The sequence below is a fragment of the Benincasa hispida genome, chromosome 6 (genome assembly GCF_027475165.1).
Source record: "Benincasa hispida cultivar pf3 chromosome 6, pf3_genome.v1.1, whole genome shotgun sequence".
Taxonomy (NCBI): domain Eukaryota; kingdom Viridiplantae; phylum Streptophyta; class Magnoliopsida; order Cucurbitales; family Cucurbitaceae; genus Benincasa; species Benincasa hispida.
In genome coordinates, this window is record NC_143483.1 from 47,122,460 (window position 1) to 47,147,981 (window position 25,522).

At 37.1% G+C, this 25,522-nt stretch overlaps 1 protein-coding gene across 1 annotated transcript; it reads right to left on the reverse strand.

Annotated features, from left to right (window-relative positions):
* Window positions 1-5,441: 5,441 nt before the first annotated feature.
* LOC120080427 (lon protease homolog 1, mitochondrial-like) lies at window positions 5,442-18,908 on the reverse strand. The gene is made up of 20 exons (XM_039035082.2): window positions 18,369-18,908; window positions 17,840-17,905; window positions 17,436-17,627; window positions 17,272-17,337; window positions 17,066-17,107; window positions 16,843-16,965; window positions 16,567-16,665; window positions 16,279-16,344; window positions 15,855-15,941; window positions 15,683-15,722; window positions 15,016-15,187; window positions 14,793-14,917; window positions 8,276-8,406; window positions 8,091-8,195; window positions 7,762-7,875; window positions 7,452-7,619; window positions 7,280-7,381; window positions 6,824-7,078; window positions 6,163-6,657; window positions 5,442-5,891 (listed from the first exon to the last, which is right to left on the reverse strand). The coding sequence occupies exons 1-20, from the start codon at window positions 18,666-18,668 to the stop codon at window positions 5,706-5,708; spliced, it is 2,934 nt and encodes a 977-aa protein (XP_038891010.2). The 5' UTR covers window positions 18,669-18,908; the 3' UTR covers window positions 5,442-5,705.
* Between the last annotated feature and the right edge of the window lie 6,614 nt (window positions 18,909-25,522).

Genomic DNA, 25,522 nt, shown 5'->3' on the forward strand with positions numbered 1-25,522 from the left:
CAAGATTACATACTATTAATGTCCATGTAAATCATCTCATACTTGCCAATTAAAGGAACTCTTATCAAAGAGAACCCATGAGTGGAAGCACGATCGATCCAAATTCATTGTGACAAAATTACAAGCGTTCACAAACATACAAACCAATTATGCATCTTCTAACAAATTACGACATGCTTTAGTAAATAAATACAAAAGTAATGAGAGACATACCTTTGAAGAACTCTTCTTCTAAAGACCTCTCGCTCTCGTGAAGACTTGGACCAGCAACTTCTCGCTGCCTCTACGATCGTCTAGTCAATCGTCTGGTCAATCACGAACAATCTTTTCCATGAATAAGTAACCTCTCAGACACCACCACTCAGTAACCTTGGTATACTTGGAGTGAGAATCCAGGAGGTGTGGGCTCTGTTGGATTTGGTAGAGGGAAGTAGGAAACAATGATCGAACTATATGACCAAGCAAGTGAGACAATGAACTGTCTATCATATAGACTTTGTGCTTGATCGTTTAGTAAAATTCAGCAGGTATACGATCATTTAGAAATAACAGGCGTGATTGTTTACACGATCGTTTAGTGAATCTCGCTTGTCACGCGATCGTTTAGTAAAATGCTACATGATCGTTTAGAGAATGATAAATGTATACGATTGTTTAGGCTCTCGCTTGAAGGCTGTCGTGCAGTCTCTCGTGAGCTAAACGATTAGCAGTATACTTAATAAAGCGATTCCTCTACAAAATGAAAACATTTTTCATTTTATTCTTCAGTTATGAAAACTGAACATAACCTCCCACTTCACGCACGGTTAAAGGAGAAATCGCCTACAGTTATCGTATAATTGTTTCAATTATAAATAAATATAATAACTAATTTATCATATTATATTTAGAATTTATAGTTTTAATATCACATCATATGTAACATTTAAACCATAGTACTTTTCTCCTTTACTTGATATAAATCATATTTATATCATATTCCTCCAATTAATGTATCTCATACATTATATCAATTATATCATATATAATTGAACCAATTTAATCATATCATATATAATCAAACTCCCTCTTGTCAATTTGAACACTTCAAACTGACCCAAAAACTGATTCTCAACTTGAATCCATTGAGCTACCAAAGGGACCTTATGGACCTGTAATTTGAAGCTCCAACGATACGTGAATAGCTGACTAAACTCTTTAGTCATAAGATCCACCATCTGTTAACTGTCGGGCACTTCACTAAAGACCGACAGTTGCACTCTTTTCGCTATAGATATATTTCTGTATCCATCAGATATAACCAGTCAACAGTGTCATAACTCTTCACAGATGCTCGTAAGTATAATTTGACCAATTTACCGTTTTGCCCCTATAGTTACATCTTACTTCTTAAGTACCACCGATCCCTCTAATGAACAATACATCATAGTCCTACTATGAGTGGACACCTCTCGAGCCATGAGAAGGTGTGTGGCGCCACATCGTTCAAGCCCTGGAATCAGCCTTTAAAGTAGCAATCTATCTACTTACCCCTACTTCGGGGAAGGAGTGAATTCCATCTTGTATAGCTGAGTTCCCAGCTCCCCAATTAGACGAATCCTCAAAGTGGTAGGTTTAAGTCGACAATCTAGTCACTCGCACCCATGAAAATCAAAGGACCACCCGCAGGAGTTCTCAACTCACTCAGGATTAAGGTCATGTTACCTATGGTCATCCTTGTGCAATGAAAGTCTCTGTCATGAACGATGTTATATAACGAGACTAAACACTACGTGGTCCAGTCTTATACAAACTCCTTTGTATAGGACACCCCCGCTCGCATGTCTCCACATGAATGATCAGGATCAGACCATCTGTAGCACGTCATAACACTTGTAACTATCTACAAAGCGGACCGTATCCGTAGTGTCACTAGGATAAGGTTTCTCTCTTTTATCCATATACTACAGACCAGTTAGGTTATCACTTAAGGCATGATCCACTTGTATGTCTCCACATACATGCTTAAGTTACAATGACAACCAGGGATCTTAGTATCTCATATTTCATAGACAACAGTGAAGAAAATATCTCATATTATTACATCACAAGTGTTTGTTCATACAAATGTTTACAAACTACTGGACCCTATGAGAGTTTAGGGCATCAACCCTAACAGTCTCCCACCTGTCCTAAAGCGAGTGGGTGTACAAGATAAAAACAAGTTCAAAACAATAAACTAGGGCACTAAGGCCCAGTACAAAAATCTCCCACTTGCCTTAGACCAGCAGCGGGCGGTCTCGTAGACCCATGCTTTGAAGGTGACCCTAAAAAACAGCCGTGAGAGCCTTCGTAAATGAGTCAGCAACGTTATGCTCTGAAGCGATTTTCGTGACTATCACGTACCCTCAATGCACTATCTCGCGGATGAGATGATACTTCCACTCTATATGTTTGTGCGTTTTGTGACTCTTGGGCTCCCTGGAGTTCGCCTCAGCACCACTATTATCACAATAAAGGGTGATGCGCCTAGACATGTCTGAAACAACTTCCAGATCAGTCAGGAACTTCCTGAGCCAAACGACTTCCTTAACAGCTTTACAAGTCACTACATACTCGACCTCCATCGTGGAGTCAGCAATGCACCCCTGCTTAGTGCTTCACCATACTACAGCTCCTTCTTAAGAGTGAACACTGAGCCTGAAGTGGATTTTCGAGAATCTTTATTAATTTGAAATTCAGAGTCCATGTATCCGGCAAGGATCAAATTCTTAGATCCATACACGAGCATGTAGTCCCTCGTTCTCCGAAGATACTTAAGGATGTTCTTGACGGTGGTCCAGTGACCCTATCCTGGATTAGACTGATATCTACTGACTATCCTCATAGCGTAGCAGATGTTCGGTCTAGTACATAATATCACATACATCAAACTGCCAACGACAGATGCATAGGAGACCCGTTTCATCTCCTCAAACTATCAAAGGCAGTAGGTCTCTTTTGGAGTTATGCATCGAGTACTTGAGCAACATCTTGTCAATGTACGATGCCTGGGATAGTGCTAGCACTTTGTTCTTTCGATCCCAAAAGATCTGAATACCAAAAACAAACTGAGACTCTCCCAAATCTTTCATTTGGAATTGAGTCGCTAGCTAGTTCCTAACTGATGTCAGTAGACCTACATCATTCCCAATTAGTAGGATATCATCTACTACATACAATACTAGGAAAACTATTGAACTGTTGAAGATTTTCTTATAGACACAAGGCTCATTAATATTTTGGTCAAAGCCGTACGATTTGATCGCAGTATCAAACTGAATGTTCCAATAAATGGACCGATTCAGTTTGCAAACCTTTTGCTCTTGACCTTGGGCTATGAATCCCTCGGGTTGCACCATATAAATGGTCTCCTCAAGATTACCATTCAGAAAGGCAGTCTTGACGTCCATTTGCCATATCTCATAGTCATAATATGAGGCAATGGACAAGAGGATGCGGATAGACTTCAACATGACAACAAGCAAGAAAGTCTCCTCATAGTCGACTCCCTCCACCTGGGTATAACCCTTTGCCACAAATTTAGCCTTGAAGATTTACCCCTTCCCATCAGCACCCCATGTCTTCTTGTAGATCCATTTACAGCTTATAAGTCCATGTGTTTTTATAAAGAAATAATACTTAGGATCTACTATTGTAACTGTATAAGTTAATGATTTAAATATAATTGGAACTCCGGAAGAGCTTTCAAAGGCAATGGAGTATCTTAAGAAAGACTTTGAGATTATTGAGCATTTAGCAAATGGGATATTTGTTCTTCAGTCAACTTATACAAGAAAACTTTTGAAAAGATTTTATATGGATAGAGCATATCCATTGAACATTCCAATGGAAATTTGTTCATTAGATGTGAAGAAAGATATATTTCGACCTCAAGATAATAATGAAGAACTTCTTGGTCTTGAAGTACCATATCTTAGTGCTATTGATACACTTATGTATCTTGCTAATAATATAAGATCAGATATTGCATTTCCAGTAAATTTATTAGCAAGATGTAGTTCTTCTCCAACAAAAAGACATTGGAATAGAATTAAGCATATACTCTATTGTCTCCGAGGAACGATTGACATGAGTTTGTTTTATTCAAATAAATTAAATGTTGATCTAGTTGGTTGTGCAGATTCTGGATATTTATCTGATCCACACAAAGCTAGATCTCGAATAAGTTATCTATTCACATGTGGAGGAACGGTTATATCATGGCGATTTGTGAAATAAACCATAATAGTCACTTCCTTAAATCATACTGAAATTCTTGCAATTCACAAGGCTAGTTGAGAATGTGTGTGGCTAAAATCAATGACTCAACACATTCGTGGAATATGTGGTTTGCCTTATAGTAAAAATATTCCAACTATATTATACGAAGACAACACAACATGCATACTCCAAATTAAAGGAAGATATATTAAAAAAGATAGAACAAAACATTTTTCACCGAAGCTTTTCTACACTCATGATCTTGAAAAAAATGGTGACATCACTATACAACAAATTTGTTCGAAGGATAACCTGACAGACATATTTACAAAATCATTACCAACTGCAACATTTGAAAAATTAGTGCACAAAGAATGTGGCGACTCAGAGATCTCCAATGATGTTTCCATGAGGGGGAGTAAATATACTTTTTAAGAGTATCAGGTTATATGATATATGTACTCTTTTTCCTTCACTAGGATTTTTTTCCAGTGGATTTTTTCTATTAAGGTTTTAACGAGACATACTTCATATATAATGGGCATCTAGGTGTAATGTAGATGTTTATTATCAGTGTCCATTGGTCATGTGTCACTTATCCAGTCCACGTGTCTCAAGATTAGACACTATTAGTATCAATGTAATCCACCTCCTACTTTGCCAAATTGCCTATAAATAGTGATATTTTGTGAATTTTGAAAGACATATATTAGTAATCAATCCAAAAAGATTGAAAAAAGTGGAGAAATTCCTTCTTTGTTATTTTATTTACTTTTTGTTATTTACTTATTTTATATATTTATTTATTTTATTATATATTATTATTATATTATATTTTCTCTAGATGTTTTGGTTTGTAGATGAGGTTTATACATGAATTTGAATCGAAAAAAGACAGGTTCACAGCTCTCTCATAATATCTAAAACTAAAAACCTAACATTGCTTTCTTTTCTTCTATTAGTATTTATTGGCGTTCATCAGTTTATGACATTATAAAATTAAAATATAAATAATTATTGTTGCACACTTAGATGGATGTGCCAACATAAGCATAGTACTACTGTTAACTACCACTCCCATATTACCAAATATCAGCATTTGAAATATGAATCGTCCAAAGAAGCTTCCATGTTGCTAATATACTCTAACTTGGAAATTAGATGAGCATAACAAGTGAAGAGATTCAAGAACGCATGTCTAAACCAATTAAACTAAAGTTAGATTCACTAGAAAGAAAAAGATTGATCTACATTTTTGTAAAATAATGTTCATAAATATTACACTGAGACGATAGAAACAAGTGAAAAAAAATGGGTGATGTTAATAATCAAAACCTCCCTCCATCAAATGATACATTTAAATAAATATACTGGGTAGTTCTCATAAATTAAGTCACGAAGAAACCCAGACAGATGGATGTAAATGTAGAAGTATATGATCAAATATGAAAACTTTACTTTCTTCATTCTGATTTCTCTGATTTGTCCTCAAATGCAAGGTTGAATATCTGGCTGTACTCATCCACAAAATGAACATCAAGACCTTCTTTCACATTGGAAGCAAGCTCATCAAAGTCCCTCCTGTTTGCAGAAGGGAATATTATGGTCTTTACCTCACTTCTCCTTGCAGCTATAGTCTTCTCCTTCACCTGTAAAAACAGTACACGAGGAGAAGCAATTTGAATAGTCTGATGAATGTGACCCAAACCGATGCGAAACGGACTAAAAACCAAATCAAAATTGACAAAATCTGTCCAAATTGAACTGGACTGTTTTTTAGTTTTATGATTTAGAATATCAAATCAACTAACTATTACTTCAACCAATCAATCCATCATTTTGGTCCCTCAGTTCCCGAGCAGTCTAAAGTTGGCATATAAAAGAGAGATTATAGCGGATAATAAAAATTCTTCAACTTACCCCACCAATTGGAAGAATTTTTCCAGTCAAAGTTACTTCTCCAGTCATGGCTAGATCCTTTTTGACAGGCTTCTTCATGGCAAGTGACAACAGAGATGTCATCATGGTGCAACCAGCACTCGGCCCATCCTTCGGCGTTGCTCCAGCAGGAACGTGAAGATGAAGTTTGGTATTTGCAAAGAAAGGATTGTCTGGCTCTTTTTCGAGCAATATAGCTCGGGCAAGAGTGTGAGCAATTTGAGCACTTTCTTTCATGACATCTCCAAGCTGACCGGTTAGATGGAGCGCACCTTTGCCCTCTCCTTGCTCAACCTGAGTGGTTTCTATGTAGAGAGTGGAACCTCCCATGGCGGTCCAAGCAAGCCCCATCACAACTCCAACTGGTGTCCTGTCGTAAATGCGCTCTGCATGGAAAACTGGTTTTCCCACATAATCAGCTAGATTTGTCGAGTCAACCCTCACTTTCTCCAGTTCGCTGGTGAAATCCGATTCATCCTGCCAAAGTCATGAAAATTTCAAAACATGAAAGTTGCTCAAGTCGCTCCAATTTTGTTTAGATTTGAGAGTCAGAGATATATTTCAGTCTCCTATGCAGAGAAAGAGGGAGAAATTCCAGGTAGGTTTACATGGATAATGAACTTATTTTTTCTTAAATAAATACCTTGGCATCCACAGGTTGATTGGGACGAGAATCATCCACTAGAAGATCACTGGATATCTTCTCGGATTCAGCAGAGGATTCGACATTTTGATCTTGGCTACTTTTGTTGATCAATTCACTATCACCTTGACTCTCGCTTCCACTACTGCTTTTACTTGATTCATCTATAATATCTACCTTTTCTTCATTAGATTCAACAATCTCCGCCGGTGCAGGTTCATTCGATACTCCTTGTCTTACAAGCTGAAGAGCAATCTGCCACATTACAAATAAAATTACATGGTAAGGTTCTTTATCCTTTGATCCATGCAACAGCTCCAAGATATTTCACCGAAAATTCATACAAGTACAATGGGATTAGCAAAGAAGATATCTTACGGCCTGTTGAAACTCTAATAGTTCTCATTACCAAATAAATCCCAAGATCAATCTAAAAAGCTGAGTACTTTCACAAACCTTGCGATAGATCTTTTCGATGTGCTTCTGGAGATTTCTAACCCCAGCTTCTCGGCAGTAGTTTTCTATGAGACCAAGAAGGGCAGCATCAGTCACTTCGACCTGAAATTAATTGAAATTCAAGTTTCATGAATAACAGGTGCCTCAGGTAGAGAGAAAGAGAGAGAGAGACCTGTTGGGGTTTAATCCCACACGCTTCGCGTGTAGCTTTCTCCAAGTAGCCCCTTGCTATGTGCATCTTCTCATCAGTAATATATCCAGCAATGGCAATGACCTCCATTCTGTCAAGAAGAGGATTGGGTATCATTTCAACAACATTCGCTGTGCAGACGAAAAGAACCTGTAATAGACATTTCCAAACGGTAAGCCACTTATAGTAGAACTTGAGCCCCAATTTCACGTGCTAACTTCCATTTAAAAGAATTATACAAAATGATTCAATCTTATGACCAACAGAGAAACTTATCAACTAACCCACCCACCTTTGAAAGGTCAATTGGAACATCAAGATAGTGGTCCAAAAAGTTAGCATTCTGCTCAGGATCAAGAAGCTCCAACAAAGCACTAGCAGGATCTCCAGAATGACCTCTCCCAAGCTGCATGAAGCAAGTTAAATGATCAGATGAACGACTAAATTATCAAGCCACTCAGTTAAAAATGTATAGAAAGATTTAATTGCCTGAGACTAACATATAGACTTCACATGAACAAGGTTAATTCCGGTTCATTCTCATGTGATAGTTTATAATATGTGCATGAGAGAGAGAGAGATGTTAAAATCAATCAGACTATCCGATCACCATATACCTACCTTGTCTATCTCATCAATTAGCACAAGAGGATTAGCAGTTCCAACATTTTTAAGACACTGCACCATCTTTCCTGGCATTGCACCAATATAGGTTCGTCGATGACCCTGGATGCAATTTTGCAGTTAGCATACATGCAGTAACTTTGTAACTGTATAAGGATACAAATCAAGACATTTGCAAGTACCTTAATTTCAGCAACATCACTTAGTCCTCCAACAGAAAATCTGAAGAACTTACGATTCAAGGCCCGAGCTATTGAACGACCAATGCTGGTTTTTCCCACTCCAGGTGGACCAGAGAGACAAATGATTTTTCCTGCCAAGTTGCAAACTCCTTTGTTAGCAAATTAACAAATAAAAACTATAGTTATTTTTTTCTTTAAGAAAAAACCAATAATAACTTTTAGAAGAGTAAGATAAAAATAATAGTTGATCGTCATTCTAAGCATATTGTGATACATGTCATAAACAATTAACCAATTCTGTTTACTTCAGCATTGCCTAGAAATACAAGAACAATACTCAAGCACGACTCTAGCACATTGTTCATCTGAAAATCACCAAGCATACCAAGGAAACAATTCTGATTTCATTGGACATCTAACTAGACACGGTAATAAAGAAGAAAATACAGTGCAGGACAACATCCATCAAGATGTAGTTGTCTGGAAAGACACCAGCAAGCCAGCAAAAAGCATGAAAGAAGTGAGTCAAGGAGCATGGAACAAGGACTTCTTATAGTATATTATTTTTGTAGGAAATAAGGGGCTTTGTTTATAGTTTATAGTCCCAAGGGTATTTTAGTATTTTACTTTACCCTAGGTTTATTTCCTTTTTTATTTTAGGGCTTGCTAGAGCCTGTAACTTTCATTGTGTGTTAAAATAATAAAAAGAGACTCTCTATCGTGGTTTTAATAATAAAAAGAGACTCTCTATCGTGGTTTTTTCTCCCTATTCTAGGGTTTTCCATGTAAACCTAGTGTTCTCTATTTTCTATCTTTTAACATGGTATCAGAGTGTGGTGGCGAAACCCTAGCCGCCATTGGCAAAAACCAACCGATGCAAGATAATCTTAGTTTTGTACCAGCCTCGCTTCCGCCACAACTGCCGATGGGGCCTTTGACCACCAACGCTACTGTTGCCACTATCGATACCGTCATTGTTACTGCTGTCCAAGCTGCGGTTAATCGATACCTTCAGTCCTTGCATATCCGTCCAACTCTAGCGCTGCCGCAACCCTTTGATGGAAACCCTAGTGCCGCCACCCTTTTCACAATGCCACCGACATTCCTCCCTTGTTACCGAGAGCCGCCACTACCTATCCCTCCAACCTCACTGTCAATAGCCGAAACCTACACCTTGAAGCTGAGATTGGTGAGTCGTCCGCCTACCATAGAGGTAAATCCCCTGTCGCAGCAACGTCGGGAATCCCCAGCTCTTTTCCCTTTCAGTCGTAAGCAACCTATCTGCAGCCATTGTGCCTTCCTCATCATGAGCTGCCTAGTTATGAACATCAAGGTTCGATTGGTTTATCTCCGATAATGGTTCAACAACAGTTGGCTAATCTCCAAGCAAGTTTTCAGCAACAAATCGCTGCTTTTGGGGCAACCCTGGGTGCTTCCACAAACTTAAATTCTATTATGAATTCTGATATTCCTTCAGGTCTATCAATGTATCCAGAGAATCCGGTAACCTCTTTCCCTGCTTTAACTACTTCAAACTATTTATCTGGAACTATGGGAAGTTCCATAGGGTTAATTGCAGGAGAAAAGTTGAATGGTCAGAATTATTTCTCTTGGTCTCAGTCCATTAAAATGACTCTTGAGGGGCGTCACATGTTTGGGTATCTAACTGGTGAGATACCAAGACCTAGGCCAAGGGATCCTCAGGAGTGCATTTGGAAAGGAGAAGACTCCTTGCTTCGATCACTGTTGATAAATAGTATGGAACCTTAGATAGGGAAACCGTTGTTGTATGCTGCGACTACTCAAGATATCTGGGATGCAGTTCAAAAATAATATTCTAAGAGGCAGAATGCATCTCGTCTTTACACTCTGTGTAAACAGGCTCACGAGTGCAAACAAAAGATGGTGGATGTCATTTCATACTTTAACAAATTGTCCCTAATCTAGCAGGAGATGGACCTGTGTCATGAAATTATCTGGGATCGTCCTTGTGGAGGTGTTCAGTATTCCAAGATTGGAAGTCGATCGTGTCTATGATTTCCTAGCTGGTTTGAACCCCAAGTTCGATGTAGTGCGAGGTCGTATACTGGGACAGGGGCCTATACCTTTGCTTATGGAAGTGTGTTCTAAGGTTCGTCTAGAGGAAGACAGAGCCAATGCTATGAACATTACGACTATATCTGCTATTGATTCTATTGCTTTCAGTGCGAAATTATCTGGTTCTGATAATGACAAGCAAAATGGGAAACAGACCCGATGTGTGAAAATTGCAAGAAACCTTGGCATACAAAAGATCAGTGCTGGAAGTCACATGGTAGACTATCGAATGGCAGAAGATGTCCTCCAAGTGACAAACCCAATCTTGGTCGGGCTCTTATGAGTGAATCTGCGAGTGCCCCTAGTCACTACCTCGGGTGAATTACCAAAGTGACCCTGGTATCTCTTCCCATGAGACCGTTGCTCGATTAGGTACCTCTCAATCCTTAAGCCTCCTCAGCATAAATGGTAAGAAACCATGGATACTTGATTTAGGGGCTACAAATCATTTGACTGGATCTCCTGATAATTTTCTATCATATCTTCTGAGTACTGGTAATGAAAAGATTCGGATTGCAGATGGGTCCTTTGCTCCTATTGCAGGCAAGGGTCATATTTCTCCTTTTGATAGTTTATCTTTACAGAATGTGCTGCATGTACCCAAAATATCTTACAATTTACTATCTATTAGTAAGATAACTAAAGATCTGAATTGTCAAGTTACCTTCTCACCAGATAATGTTTTCTTTGAGTTCGGGGAAGACGATTGGCACTGCTCGACACAATAGGGGACTCTATTTCCTTGATGATGATGATGCTTCCTCTAGGAACTGTTATAGGACTAGTTTGTTGTCTTCTTATTTTTCAACTTCAGAAAAAGATTGTATGTTGTGGCATTTTCGCCTTGGTCATCCAAATTTCAAATATATGAAATATTTATTTCCTCATTTATTCAATAAAGTTGATGTCTTTTCTCTATCTTGTGATATGTGCATTCGTGCAAAACAGCATATGAGTCACCTTTCCATCTCAACCTTACAAACCTTCTTAGTCCTTCACCCTTATTCATAGTGATGTTTGGGGTCCCTAGAGTATTACCACCTCTTCGGGGAAATGGTGGTTTGTGACCTTTATTGATGATCATACCCAGGTTTTTCTCCTCATTGATAAATCTGAGGTTTCATTGGTATTTCAACAATTTTACACTATTGTTGAGACTCGGTTCAACACCAAAATTGCTATTCTTCGTAGTGATAATGGTCGTGAGTTCCTTAATAACACTCTTCGTGATTTTCTGTCTTCTAAAGGCATTGTCCACCAAAGCTCGTGTGCCTATACACCTCAACAAAATGGAGTAGCTGAAAGGAAAAATCGTCACCTTCTTGAGGTTGCACGGTCTCTCATGTTGTCTACTTCACTCCATCTTACTTATGGGAGGATGCAGTTTTGACTGCAGCTCATCTTATTAATTGAATGTTTTCCCATGTCCTCCAACTCCAAACCCCTCTTAAATACCTCAAGGAGTCATACCCTACCACGTGACTTATTCCTGATGCCCCTCTTCGGGTTTTTGGATGCACTACCTTTGTCCATAGTCATGGCCCTAACCAAACTAAGTTTACCCCTCGTGTTAAAAAATGTGTCTTCATTGGGTATCCCCTTCACCAACGAGGTCATAAATGCTTCCACCCTTCTTCTTGAAAATACTTCATCTCCATGGATGTAAGTTGTAACGTTCCTTAAGGATAAACCTTTCTTTCTCGTTAGTCATCTTCAGAGGGAGAGTGCTAGTAGAGAATAACTGGTCCACGTCTTCCGTCCCTATTAACCCTCCTGAACTCCTTCCTGAACCCATCTTGAGTACCCATGACACCGTTCTACCAACTAAATAAGTCCCTTGGATAACCTACTACAGGAAGAATCTCATAAAGGAAATGGTGTCCCCTACTACTCTACCAACTCTGGTCCATGAATTTGAACCAACGCAAGCTCAAGATACTACTGGCCCTGATAATACTAACTTATGTGTTGAGGATGATATTGTCGATCTAGCTGAGAATGACAGGAATGATATGTTAGTTCCAGAGAATAACAGCGTTACAAGCACTGATGAGACTTCGACAGAAATACAAAAGGGTGAGATTCTTCGTCAGGCTGGAAAATGTAATCAAAATCCCATTACAGATGAGGAATCAGACAAACCAAAGGATTATGATATCTCTCTTGACATGCCCATTGCATTGAGAAAGGACACCAAACCCTGCACCAAGTACCCCATGTGTAGTTGTATGTCTTACAGTAATCTGTCTTATGAGTTCAGGCCATTCACTACCAACTTTGATACAGTAACAATACCGAAAAACATACACATGGCTATGGAAATTCCTGAGTGGAAGACTGACGTCATGGATGAAATGGAGCTCTTGAAAAGAATAATACGTGGGTTGCTCTTCCTAAAGAGCATAAAACAGTTGGATGCAAGTGGGTGTTCACTATGAAGTATAAATTAGATGGAACTCTAGATAGGTACAAGGCCAGACTTGTAGCAAAAGAGTTTACTCAAACTTATGGGATAGATAATTCTGAGACTTTCTCTCCTATAGCGAAGTTAAACACGGTCTGGGTCCTTCTTTCTATTGTAGTTAATAAAGACTGGTCTCTCCATCAACTTGATGTGAAAAAAGCATTTCTGAATGGTGAATTAGAAGAAGTGGTTTATATGAGCCATCCCCAGGTTTTGAAGCTCAGTTTGATCATCAGGTTTGTAAACTCAGGAAGTCTTTGTATGGTTTGAAATAGTCCGCGAGAGCGTGGTTCGACAGGTTTACTATCTTTGTTAAGTCCCAAGGTTTCACTCAGGGACACACTGATCACACGTTATTTACAAAAAGGTCAATATCCGGGAAAATTGTTGTTCTAATTGTGTATGTTGATATTGTCCTGTCAGGAGATGATGCTGCTGAGATCACCAGGTTGAAAAAGAAAATAACTAATGAGTTTGAGATCAAAGATCTAGGGAATCTAAAGCATTTCCTTGGAATGGAGGTGGCAAGACCAAGGGAAGGGATCTCTGTCTAACAATAGAAATACACTATTGACCTGTAAAGAAACAGGTATGACTGAATATAAACCTGCTGACACTCCTGTTAAATTCAATGCAAAATTGGGAGATTCTGTTGACAAAGTTCCTGTTGATAAAGAGATGTATCAGCGTCTTGTGGGAAAGCTGATTTACTTATCTCACACTAGACCAGATATTTCCTACGCTGTCAGTGTTGTTATGCAAGCACCCTACGAAGAACATATGGAAGCTGTGAATTGGATTCTAAGATATTTGAAAAGTTCACCAGGTAAAGGTCTGATGTTCATTAAAACTGACGGGAAATGCATTGAGGCTTATATCAACTTTGATTGGGCAGAATCAGTTATGACAGAAAGTCTACCACTGGATATTGTACTTTTGTGTGGGGTAACCTAATTACTTGGAGAAGTAAGAAGCAAAGTGTTGTTGCTAGAAGTAGTGCTGAAACTAAATACAGAGCTATGAGTTTGGGAATCTGTGAAGAAATCTAGTTGAAGAAAGTTCTATTTGATCTACACCAAGACAGTGTTCTACCCATGAAGCTCTATTGTGATAATAAAGCGGCTATAAGCATAGCCAATAATCCTGTGCAACATGATAGAACGAAACATGTGGAGATTGATAGACACTAAAAGAGAAACTGGACAATGGCAGTATCTGTATTCCGTATATTCCATCTAGTCAACAAGTTGCTAATGTTCTCACCAAAGGGTTACTCGGGCAAAGTTTTGACTTATATAAGAAGCAAAGTGTTGTTGCTAGAAGCAATACGGAAACTAAATATAGAGCTATTAGTTTGGGAATCTGTGAAGAAATCTGGTTGAAGAAAGTTTTGTTTAATCTACACCAAGAGAGTGTTCTACCCATGAAGCTCTATTGTGATAATAAAGCGGCTATAAGCATAGCCAATAATCTTGTACAACATGATAGAACGAAATATGTGGAGATTGACAAACACTTTATAAAAGAGAAACTGGACAATGGCAATATCTGTATTCTGTATATTCCATCTAGTCAACAAGTTGTTGATGTTCTCACCAAAGGGTTACTCAAGCAAAGTTTTGACTTGTGTATTAGCAAGTTGTGATTGACATCTACTACCCAACTTGAGGGGAAGTGTTGGAAATAAGGGGCTTTACTGATAGTTTATAGCCCCAAGGATATTTTAGTATTTTACTTTACCCTAGGTTTATTTCCTTTTTTATTTTAGGGCTTACTAGAGTCTATAAATAGTTCTATTGTAACTTTTTTTGTGTGTTAAAATAATAAAAAAAGACTCTCTATCGTGGGTTTTTCTCCCTGTTCTAGAGTTTTCCACGTAAACCTAGAATTCTCTATTTTCTATCTTTTAACAATTTTAACCACAATCAGAAAAACAATAGGGCACAGAGACAAAACCTTGTGAACTTCCTCTCAGCTTTCCAACCGCAATAAACTCGAGGATTCTTTCTTTGACATCAGTTAATCCATAATGATCTTCATCAAGAATTTTTTGGGCACCAAGGACATCAAAATTCTCATCACTGCAGATGTAAAATAAGTGACAAATGTCACATTCCCCATCATTGCATCAGCGAGTCACAAATGTATACTGCACGTGCAGAGATAGAAATTCACAAACCTGTAAACTCCCCAAGGAAGTGCAGTCAACCAATCCAGATAGTTCCTTGTAACATTAAACTCACTCGAACTGGCCTCTAATAACTGCAGCTTTGCAAGCTCTTCTTCTATGACTTGCGCCACATGTGGTGGACATTTGTCTTTGATTGGTTCAAGTCTTTCCCTAAACTTCGCTGCAGCAGATGTAAAATATTGGCATAACTATAATAGATGAAAAGAATAAATGAACGGCAAAGCCTAGCATCGTCTATGTAGGCTGCCAACAATCACCACCATAACTGACTAGTTTCTCGTCTCTTATTAGATCAAAAAATCTAGAATAAAAACAATCACCACCATAACATTTTCAAGGATAGAGAGTACATCTGAATTCATTATTAAGCATGTTCCCAGAAATTCAGCAGGAGTTCCCTATGATGATATATGGAGGATTCAGAATACATCCTTTTCAATTATTCAAATCTTCAACATACAAACTCTTTTGGGAGACTTTATAACACACTTCAAGTCTAAAGGCATCAATCTATTGCAGATATCTTCTTAATGGTTTATTCAATTAAATACCAAGTTAGTTCGAGGAATTCCCTATGCAATTTATATCAGGTATATATACAGAACAAAACAGAATCATCACTTGCAAGTTTTACCATGGGTTCACAGAGGCTCACCTGAAAGAGCTGTTTTGTCATCTGTCTCCAGTCCCAGCTCCTGAACATAGACCATTTCAATAAAGTGTCTCAAAAGTTTGAAACAAGAGGAAAGCCTCGCTCGTAACAAGTTACTAGGAAGTGGACTATATTAGCAGATTGATAATAATGTGATGATGAAGATAGTACAAACCTTTTTAATAGCTTTAAGTTGCTCGTTCAATAAGTAACGGCGTTGCTCGCCACTTATCTTCTCCTCAATTGCCTTCGCTATAGATTCCTATTTTAACCATTTAAAGGACAGTATCAGCAAGCCCAATCACCTTCAATATATTAAAAGAAGGAATATTTGTGAATCCAATTGAACATTTCCAAACATATATCCCTTCTTTCAATCACTCTTAGCACATTGATCAATAGCACCAATAAATGGAAGGTTAACAGAAAATGAATGCTCATAAGATCACAAAGTTTTTCGATTTTCATTATTGTCCATAAGGTTAGTACCTATTTTTTTATAATGAAAATTAAAATTTCTATAAGCATGTGCACGTGGTAATTAACTAGTCTTATACATTGTTCAAAATATGAAATATCAAGAAAATTTTACGACATACCTGAATCTTGTTTATTTCCATCTCCTTCTTCAATAATTCTAGTGTAAGCTTTAATCGTTTATATACCTAAGTCAGAGGGAGAAAAAGAGTAAGAGATCAAATCAAACCAATGAAATCAGCTACAAAGTTGATTAATGCCAGACTGCACCAAGTTAAATCTACAATCTTATCTATGAAGATGATTGATCTTTTTGCCTTGAAAACGTAAAAATCTATCTTACCAAGGATGTCATCCAACCCAATACATCTACCAGAATTTTTAAAAGAGTTGGTCAAATATCTGCTTACATCTAATTCTTCAAGCACTTGCTGGCATTGTAATTTATTTGCTCCAGATATTGCTGCCCCAAAATCTGCTAATCTTGGAAAATTGAAATCACCAATATGCTGCACATCACAGGGAAAAAAAACGCAATCAAAATAGAAGTATGCTGAAGAACCTGAACGGTCAAATTCTGCTTACATCTAATTGTTCAAGTATGCTTGGATTGTTTTTTTATGTTTAGGATCTTTTCCTTTGATTTTTTTTTTTTTCCTTTGTTTCTTTCTCACTAGAAGAGGTACCTGGGTGTATGTTTGAACATGATCCCTCCAAAGGGAACTGGTCTTCAAAACATCCCTTAGGGTAGATATAACCTCAAACGAAGTTGCCTTTATAACATCATCATCTTTATTATAAGGTTTATCCTGAATAAAAGCACAAGGAAAATTATCAACACAGAATGAAATCCGTTCTCAAAGGAAACATCATAAAAATGATTCTAATGAGAATTGTACAACCACGTACCTTGAGATGATCAACTTTCACAGTTAGAGGATCCTCACTAACCTATATAGAAACCGTAAGTATAGTCAGCTTAGTAATTCACACAATCACATAAAAGTGTGATTCAAAATCATTAAGAAAAAAATATATTATTTAGGGGTCAGATAACATATGGTCGGGGAAGAGAAAGTGCAGAATAGTTATGTATTAAATTATTCATATAATACCATCTCTGTAATTCGAAGTCTTCTATGACCAATAAGCACCACCTGGTCTCCTTGGATACTTGAAATCTGAAATAACAATACAAAGCACATAGAATCAACTCATATGAACTAGACGTAAGAGCTTCATCCTGCTAAAGAAAAAAGTGCAAAAATTACACAAGTACCTGGGCAAGTGTGCCAACTTCATGAAGCCTATCATATAACTCCTTGCCTTTCAAATCACTAATATTTTTTTCTGTCTCGGATCCAGATACTACACTAGAATCGGTTCCTGGTTCATCCTTAAGAAGGAAGGTACCAGCATATGGAGCTTGCCTTCTTCTGCTTTCTTGCAGAGCGGCCAATAGTTTAGGATCCTGCAATAGATCATCACACATCTCAAGTCCTTTCCCCATAAAGAAGTCGATGCCCCAGTAAATTTGTTAAAATAGCAGCTAAGAATTGAGTAGAATTCAAATATAAACATGACACCAACACCACAAAGGGAACTAAAAGAACAAAGTACATGGCAGCTCCTCAACTCAAATGAAAGGCAATGTGGTCCAATCATGCCAAATACTTATGATACCTTTACATAAATTGGCATGTAGAATCCAGGAAACAATGGCCTGTGCGGCAATGGCAACGCCAAAACCTGTCCAAAGAGAGAACAATTTTTTTTTAATAATAATAATAATAGTAATAAATAAACATTTTGGATCAGTCAAAATAAAAAATCAAACCGAACTAAACTGAAGACAAATCTTCTATAGCAGGTGATACGAAGTGGAATTATCACCAAAAAAAAATTATAACATCTAACTTGGTATAGTTCAACTTCCCAAGCTCAAATATTCATAAGAATGAAGCATTGTTCCTTTTATTATTATTCTGTCTCTCTTTAACCCTTCAGCCAAGTTAACCACCAATTCGAACACCAAATTCAATCCTCACAGTACAAAACATCACTGGCATTTCAAAGCTTCCAACTTCCCACATCATTTTCCCCAATTAAACAGACAAATCAATACAATGAAGGGAGAAAAGAGCATTCTTTCTCCTTTTCCTTCACTTTCTTCATCCACAAGTCGAGTACAAAATAAAAAATTGATACCAACCGTCAGATAATCCTCCGGTCGAGGATTCGTCGGAATAATAGCAGACGAAGATTTCGACGCAGCATCCTCCGCCCCAAGTTCCGTCGCCTTAGCCTCAATTTCACCCACCGGTTCCGACACATCACTGGCATCGGAGCAGAAAAACGCTCGACCAGTCAACCTCGTGCTTCTTCCGCCCAACCCTCTGAGAGAGCCAAGAACCCTAACTAGAGGCGATTCCAACTCGGTCGCCGGACGGAGATTCGGAGCCAGGTTGTGGAGGCGGCTCCGGAAACATGAGGAGTTCACAACCTTCAACATTGAATGGAAATCTAAAGACTAGTGAATTTCCTAGTGGGATTCTTGAAGTGAATATCAGTCCGGTGCTAATTGGGACGGTGGTTCTGATCGGCAACAACCGCCAACGACGGGCGAAGAGCTCTGCCGAAAAAAAAAAAAAAAAAGGTTTAGAAACAAGTAGGTAATGTTAAAACCCTTCGTAAACCCTCGGTCAGTGCGTGATTTGACTGAATTACCCCTAATAATTTCATACTTTTTCATAATGATTTGAATTACTCCTTCCCTCTATTATTACTTCGAATACTTGAGTCATAAAGGTTATAAAGGTAAATTGATAATTATTTGAATGTTCTAGAATTTATTTACAAGTTTTTGCATTGATTTTGGTGACTACAAAAGTGGCCTAAAACAATTTTAGGGCATGATAATTATGTTTGGATAAATTAAATTGATAATTATTGTCCGTGTTTACGGTACTAAATTAAAATTTGTGGAAATTGAGTTGGATATATGGTGCAGTTTTTAAATGAAATTGGTTTTTTTTTTTTTTTTTTTTTGTTATTGTTAATTTTAATTTTCAATTGTACACATATTTTCTTAACTTTTCTAAGACAAAAAAAAAAAAAAAAATTCAAATTCTTTTTCATTCTCAAAACAAAACAAATTCTCCACAAAGTGTCCATATACTAAAAGCAAAATTTTGAATTGAATTTTTGAACATTCAATTACATAATATAATTTTTCTCCATTTCTAAACACCATATTCCAAATAAATTATAACTAAACACAAATACTTAGCGGCATGAACACTGAATAATCTTGAAAATTGGACAACATTTTTTTCTCTTTTTGAAAATGTAACATATTTTGAACACTCAATTGCAAAACAATTATATTTTTCCACCAAAATACATGTCATAATCTACTAAAATGAACATTTTTCCTTATATGTGACAATCACTTTTTAACCCTCAATTTCTTGAAGAACACAACAAAAAAAAAGTAATCCTACTAACTTAACATTATTATAAAAAAAGAAATTACCATGTTCTACACATAAATGTTAGAGTACTCAATAACTTAACTGTTAATGTTTATATAATATGCGTTGTTTAGTGGTTCCAATGGTTATGGTTCAGGGTTTTTTATGGTTCTGGTGGAGTTAGGATTTATAGATTCTCATGCAACCTTTATTACATAGTAAAAAATAATTATTGAGTAATTAGATATTCTAGTTGCCAAATAATAAGTGTAGCTTAGTGACTCTTAAACATTTTTTTATAACTACTATTTTTTTAGGCTTATCTTTTCAATTAATATGTGATTAGATTGACAAATAGCTTATGGACTTAGATTTGTTACATTGTGCACAATACATAGAAACAGAAAAATATGTCATTTTAAATGAAAATGTTTAAAACCTTTGTACTTCAATGACACTTGAAAATGAAATATCAAGCTTTTTTTTATAGGTTAATCATACATTTCAATTGGTGCGTTTTGTACATATCCAACTATAAAAAGTAACATCATAGAAAAATATAAATGGAAGATTCTTTTCATAAAGTAGCAAGAAAAATAAAAATTATAGTTTCATATTAAACATATAGTACACTCATAATGAATGGTATATAAAATAACAACTATCTACAAGTAAATAATAATGTCCTCAACAATGTCCAAGTACATGTGAAAATAATTATTGGAGTGATTATGCAATTAATTTGGGTTTTATAAAAAAGATAACAAAGTAAAGTTAGATTGTAATGAACCTAAGTGTAAATAAAATTAAAACTAAAAAAAAAAACCTAATTAAGGTGGAAAGAAGACCATATGATGAATTAATGCATTAAAAATAGCATTATATATCACATAAAATTTTAAAAAATAAAATTAGAGAGCCTCACATATGGTTTAGATCATTCATATAAGAAATCCAACTCAAATACGATCTTTCATATAAGAAATCCAATTCAAATACAAAATCAACATTAGAAAGAATTCAATTTCAGATTCAGTATATGCATACAATTTTTTTTTTAAAAAAAAAACAAAGCTTTTATGATTTGAAAATAAAATGATACAATTTCAATCAAACCCGACTAAACAAAATCAACATAAAGGGGATTTTTTTAAAACTTAATTTCAACTTCAGCACATGCAGTGCACAACCCCTCTCAGATTACCCTTTTAACCTAAAAAGAGATGTGATGGCAGTAGTTACCAATCTTCTTGTTGACACTTACTGCCTACTAATCTGTTAAATTTGTCTAAGAAACCCTGGAATAAACAAACATACATTTACTAACCAATTAACAGACATATATCGATAGGGTTTCATGGCAACCATCATATACAAGACATATGTACATACAAGATCCTGTGGGCCCCAACTTGCTAAAGTAGTCTCTATATGAGCAAAACATGTGTATAAATATTTGCAGAGCAAACACCTAGTCTTTTCCAAATCAGAGTCTTTGAGTGGCAAAGCAGCAACAAAGTTATTTTATAGGGTTTTAACGGCTACCTGGAAGGAAAAATATTTAAAAACGAAGTGAGTTACTAGCCCAGTGAGTGACTTAATTTCAACATAGTTCTCATGCTTAAAACTAAAATCAGATAACCGAATACTGAAATTTGAAAACTTGCCAAGAAAACATGTATAGAAACTTTAATCATATCATAATTGAAACATAACTAAGCTGATTATGAGTTAAGAGAGAACCTTTTCGCTCAAACCCTCAATGTCAAACCTTAGTCAAGAGAGAACCCTTTTGCTCAATCTCTTGACGTCAAATCTACCTACGTGCATGTGGTAATAGCTAAATACCATCATACTTTAGGTACTACTACTCAGATACCTTCTCAAGTCCTTCAGTATTGAGCTTAACTTAATCAACATAAAGCTTATTTACTAAAAACATGGTATCTTAAAATATAGCTTACATAAGAACATGGTTATCTAACGCATGCCTTGAACATTAGGAGCACATTTGCTCAAACATAATAACATGTACTTACAACTTTAAACATGTTATAAAACTTCCTTTTAAAAGCTAGCATCATGCGTTAATAAATTTTACTGAAAACATGCTTCATAACTTTATAATCTAGCATGCGTTAATGACTTAGGAAACTTGTTTGCTTGAACTTACTGTAATATAACTAGCATAAGTATAAACTTTCATTAAACCATGGATTTCTAAAACATTTAGGAAAACAACTTAGTCACTCACAGATTTAGGCAATTCTTTTATGGTTGATAAACTTCCCCTATTGGTGTCAACCCTGTGAACATAAATATCATGTTTAGCTACTAGCATAGATCTCCTTGTAAGACTAACTTATATACATAATCTCACATTCAATCTTAATATAGGATTCCTTTATCAAATGCATACCTTAGGCATCCAACACTTAGAAATTTTCTTTGGACTTTAAGTCTTAGCTATATGGCCAACTTGCTACACCAACGCATACACCATGCATTAACACATATCCTAGGCGCTCTAAACAGCCACACACGCCAACGCACACCTTGCACAAGCTTATGCTCACAACTTCAACACACGTTCGTACAACCTATTGCACAACCCAACACATGCTTGCACTCAGCCTAGCCTTGTACGCGTGTCAACCTCTTGAGCTGCCTGCTTGTTCCTCCCAAGCAACTTCCTGCTTATTCAAAATTTCCAGACTCAATTTTGAGCTCGAATAATTTATTTTTCAGACCTTATCATGAAAAGTTTCCTTCTATAAACTTGTTTGAAATTGTCTTAACTAGCTTATCTTAAAGTTTGAGCTTAGAATTCTTCATGGTTTTTCTGGAGTTCTTCAATCTTTACCTATGGCCTATATTCACTCGAGAGCCTGGCCTACTTAGAAAATCTTCTGATTTCATCTTGATTCCTATGGAGATTTCTTTCAGCAGTCCTATATCATCAACTAGACTCACAAGGCTTTCGAATGGCTTTAGAGTCACTCTGATAGCACGAGTGAAACAGTCAAACCAAGCTTCTAAAGTTGGCCTTCTCTTTTATACCATAGACTACATGGTTCCTTTAAATTCTAAGTTGCCACCTCATCCCTTAAGTGGGATTAACTCATCTGATCATGACAGCTGGCTGTCCTAACCCGTGATTTAACTGAGTATCTTTCCTTAATCACCAACACATGACTTTTGTTAATGGCACTCATCAACGCAAGGCCTACTATCTTCACCATTGCATGCGTCCTCTTGTCCAATGCCTAATGTTTCTTTTGTCGTGGCCCTGCTTTGAGCATCGCATAGCCTTAACCAACGCATACTTCACCGAGTAACGCATGCCTTATATGCCTTGCACCAATGCTATCAATACATACCCAAGCACACACACAACCTTCTAATGCCGAAGGCCTTCATGTCGTGCCCTACCTACCACTCGATGCATGTTCTGGCACATCTCACAACTTTTCCTCGCATAGGCTCGTGGCCAACGCATAGCTTGCGCTCTGGCCAGCACGCATACTCAGCCTTAACGCCTAGGTAGCCTCGCTTATGTCGTGTGCTCAACGCCTCAACAGCCTAACGCCTACACCCCCTTGCCTTACCGCATGCAACAATAACCTCTCAAGGCCTTGATCATCGTATGCTCCTTACTAGCGTATGGCAAGTCCTTAGCCAACACTTAGCCTTGTGGCCTACCTTCAACTTCCATAACCTTGGTTATCGCATACCACATGCTTCATGCGCCCATGTTTCACAATCTTCATCGCAAGGCTACACTACACTTAGCCAAATTTCTACTTGCTAAAGCCAACATCTTACCACCCGAGACCTCATTTCTCAATACTCAAGGCTTTTCCTTTCTTCTTTAATCATCTTCATGCCCTTTCCTACAAACATAACATTAATTCATGCTTAAAATGTGTAACATATTAATGAACATACTGTTGGGATTGGTGTCCTAATTCTTCCGGAGTCTCATTGTTTATAATGATACACAATGTTTTATGAATAAAATAACTGTTATTTCATTCTGGTATGTACTCATATCTAATAAACAAAGCTTCATAGTTATCTTATGTAACTTAAGCATGTATATGTCATATACAAGTGGATCATGCCTTAAATGATAACCTAGATAGGTCTGTAGTATAAGGATTAAGGTGGGATACATGATCCTAGTGACACTACGGATACAACCCTCTTTGTAGAGGTTTTCAAGTATTGTAAACTACTACAGATGGTAGATCCTGACCATTCATGTGGAGACATGCAAGTGGAGGTGTCCTATACAAAGAGTTTGTATAAGACTAGACTACGAGATGACTAGACTCTGTATATAACGTCGTTGATACTAGAATCTTATATCTCACCTAAATGGCTATAGGTGACATGACCTCCTGAGTGTTTTGGGAACTCATGCCTTTGAGGGCGATCCTTTGATTAGTATGAGTGAGAGTGGTCAGATTGTTAACTCAACATGCCTACCTTTTTGGAGTTTGATTTGGGAGTTAGGAACTTAATACACAAGATAGAATTCACTCCTTTCCCGAAGCAGGGGTAAGTAGAGAGATTGCTCCCTTAAGGGCTGATTCCGGGGCTTGAACATAGTGGCCACAACTTCTCTTTGGAAGAGAGAACTCAGTCATAGTAGGACTATGGCTTATGTTCATTAAAGGGATCAGTGATACTTAAGAAGTTAGATGTAACAGTTATTGGTCGAGCTGTACTTACGAGTGATCTATGAAAGGTTATCGCACTGTTGATTGGTTAAGATGGACACATAATATATCTGTGGTAAGAAGAGTTTAATTGTCAGTCTTTAGTGGAGTGCCTGACAGTTAATGGATGGTGGATCCCGTGACTAAAGAGTTTAGTTAGTATTTCACGTACCATTGGAACTTCGAGCTACAGGTCCATAAGGTCCCCTTGGTAGCTCAATAGATTCAAGTTGAGAATCAGTTCTTGGTGTTGATTTGAAATGTTCAAATTGACAAGAGGTAATTTGATTATATATGATTTAGTCGGTATAGTGTATAAGATACATCAAGTGGAGGATTAATTTAAATGAGATTTACATTAAGTGCCATGGAATAGAAAAAGAGCTATGGTTTATATGTTTCATGAGATGAAATATTAAAACTAGGTTATAAATATATTATGGTAAGTTAGTTATCATTTAAATTTATAATAATATTAATTATTGGATAATTATCTCTTTTTCTCTAATAACCAATTGAGTGGGGGTTATTGGTAGTTTCATGATAACCGTGAGATAAAAGGAAAAATGTTTTCCTAATTTTAGTAGGTTTTTGCAAACAATGTTGTTATTTCCAATCTCGAAAAATTCTCATGGGAAGTTGTTGGTGACGAGAATTGGTGGACGCAATTATGATGCACATCTTAAGCTATGCGTTTATACTCATGCGTCGGTGGTCATGCGTTGGAATGAAAGTATGTGTTAGTCTCGTATGCAATGACCATGCATTCCTGTCACAAGTTTTCTTGCGCTCTCGCTAAGTATAACAAGATCACAAGTTTCTCGGGTGATCCGAAGTCGAACTCAGGGACTTGTAGCTAAATGGTATGCGGTAATGTGTATGCGATGAAGAAATAAAAGAATGATGAAGGTTATGGGCTACGCACTACTCCTACTCCTAACTATCAGATTAAGCGGTGGAAGTATGACCGAGAGGTAGAGACACAACGACTGTTAACACGTAGTAAAATGCATGGAAAATAGATGAAAAGGCGAGGATGTCTTCACTGCAACACTAAGCTTGACCGCAAGGGTAACCTCAGCCAACGCAAGCTATGCGATCATGCTATACACACTTGACGTAGACGCATGTGATGTATATGCGATAGTGTCGAGAAGCCTACTTATAAA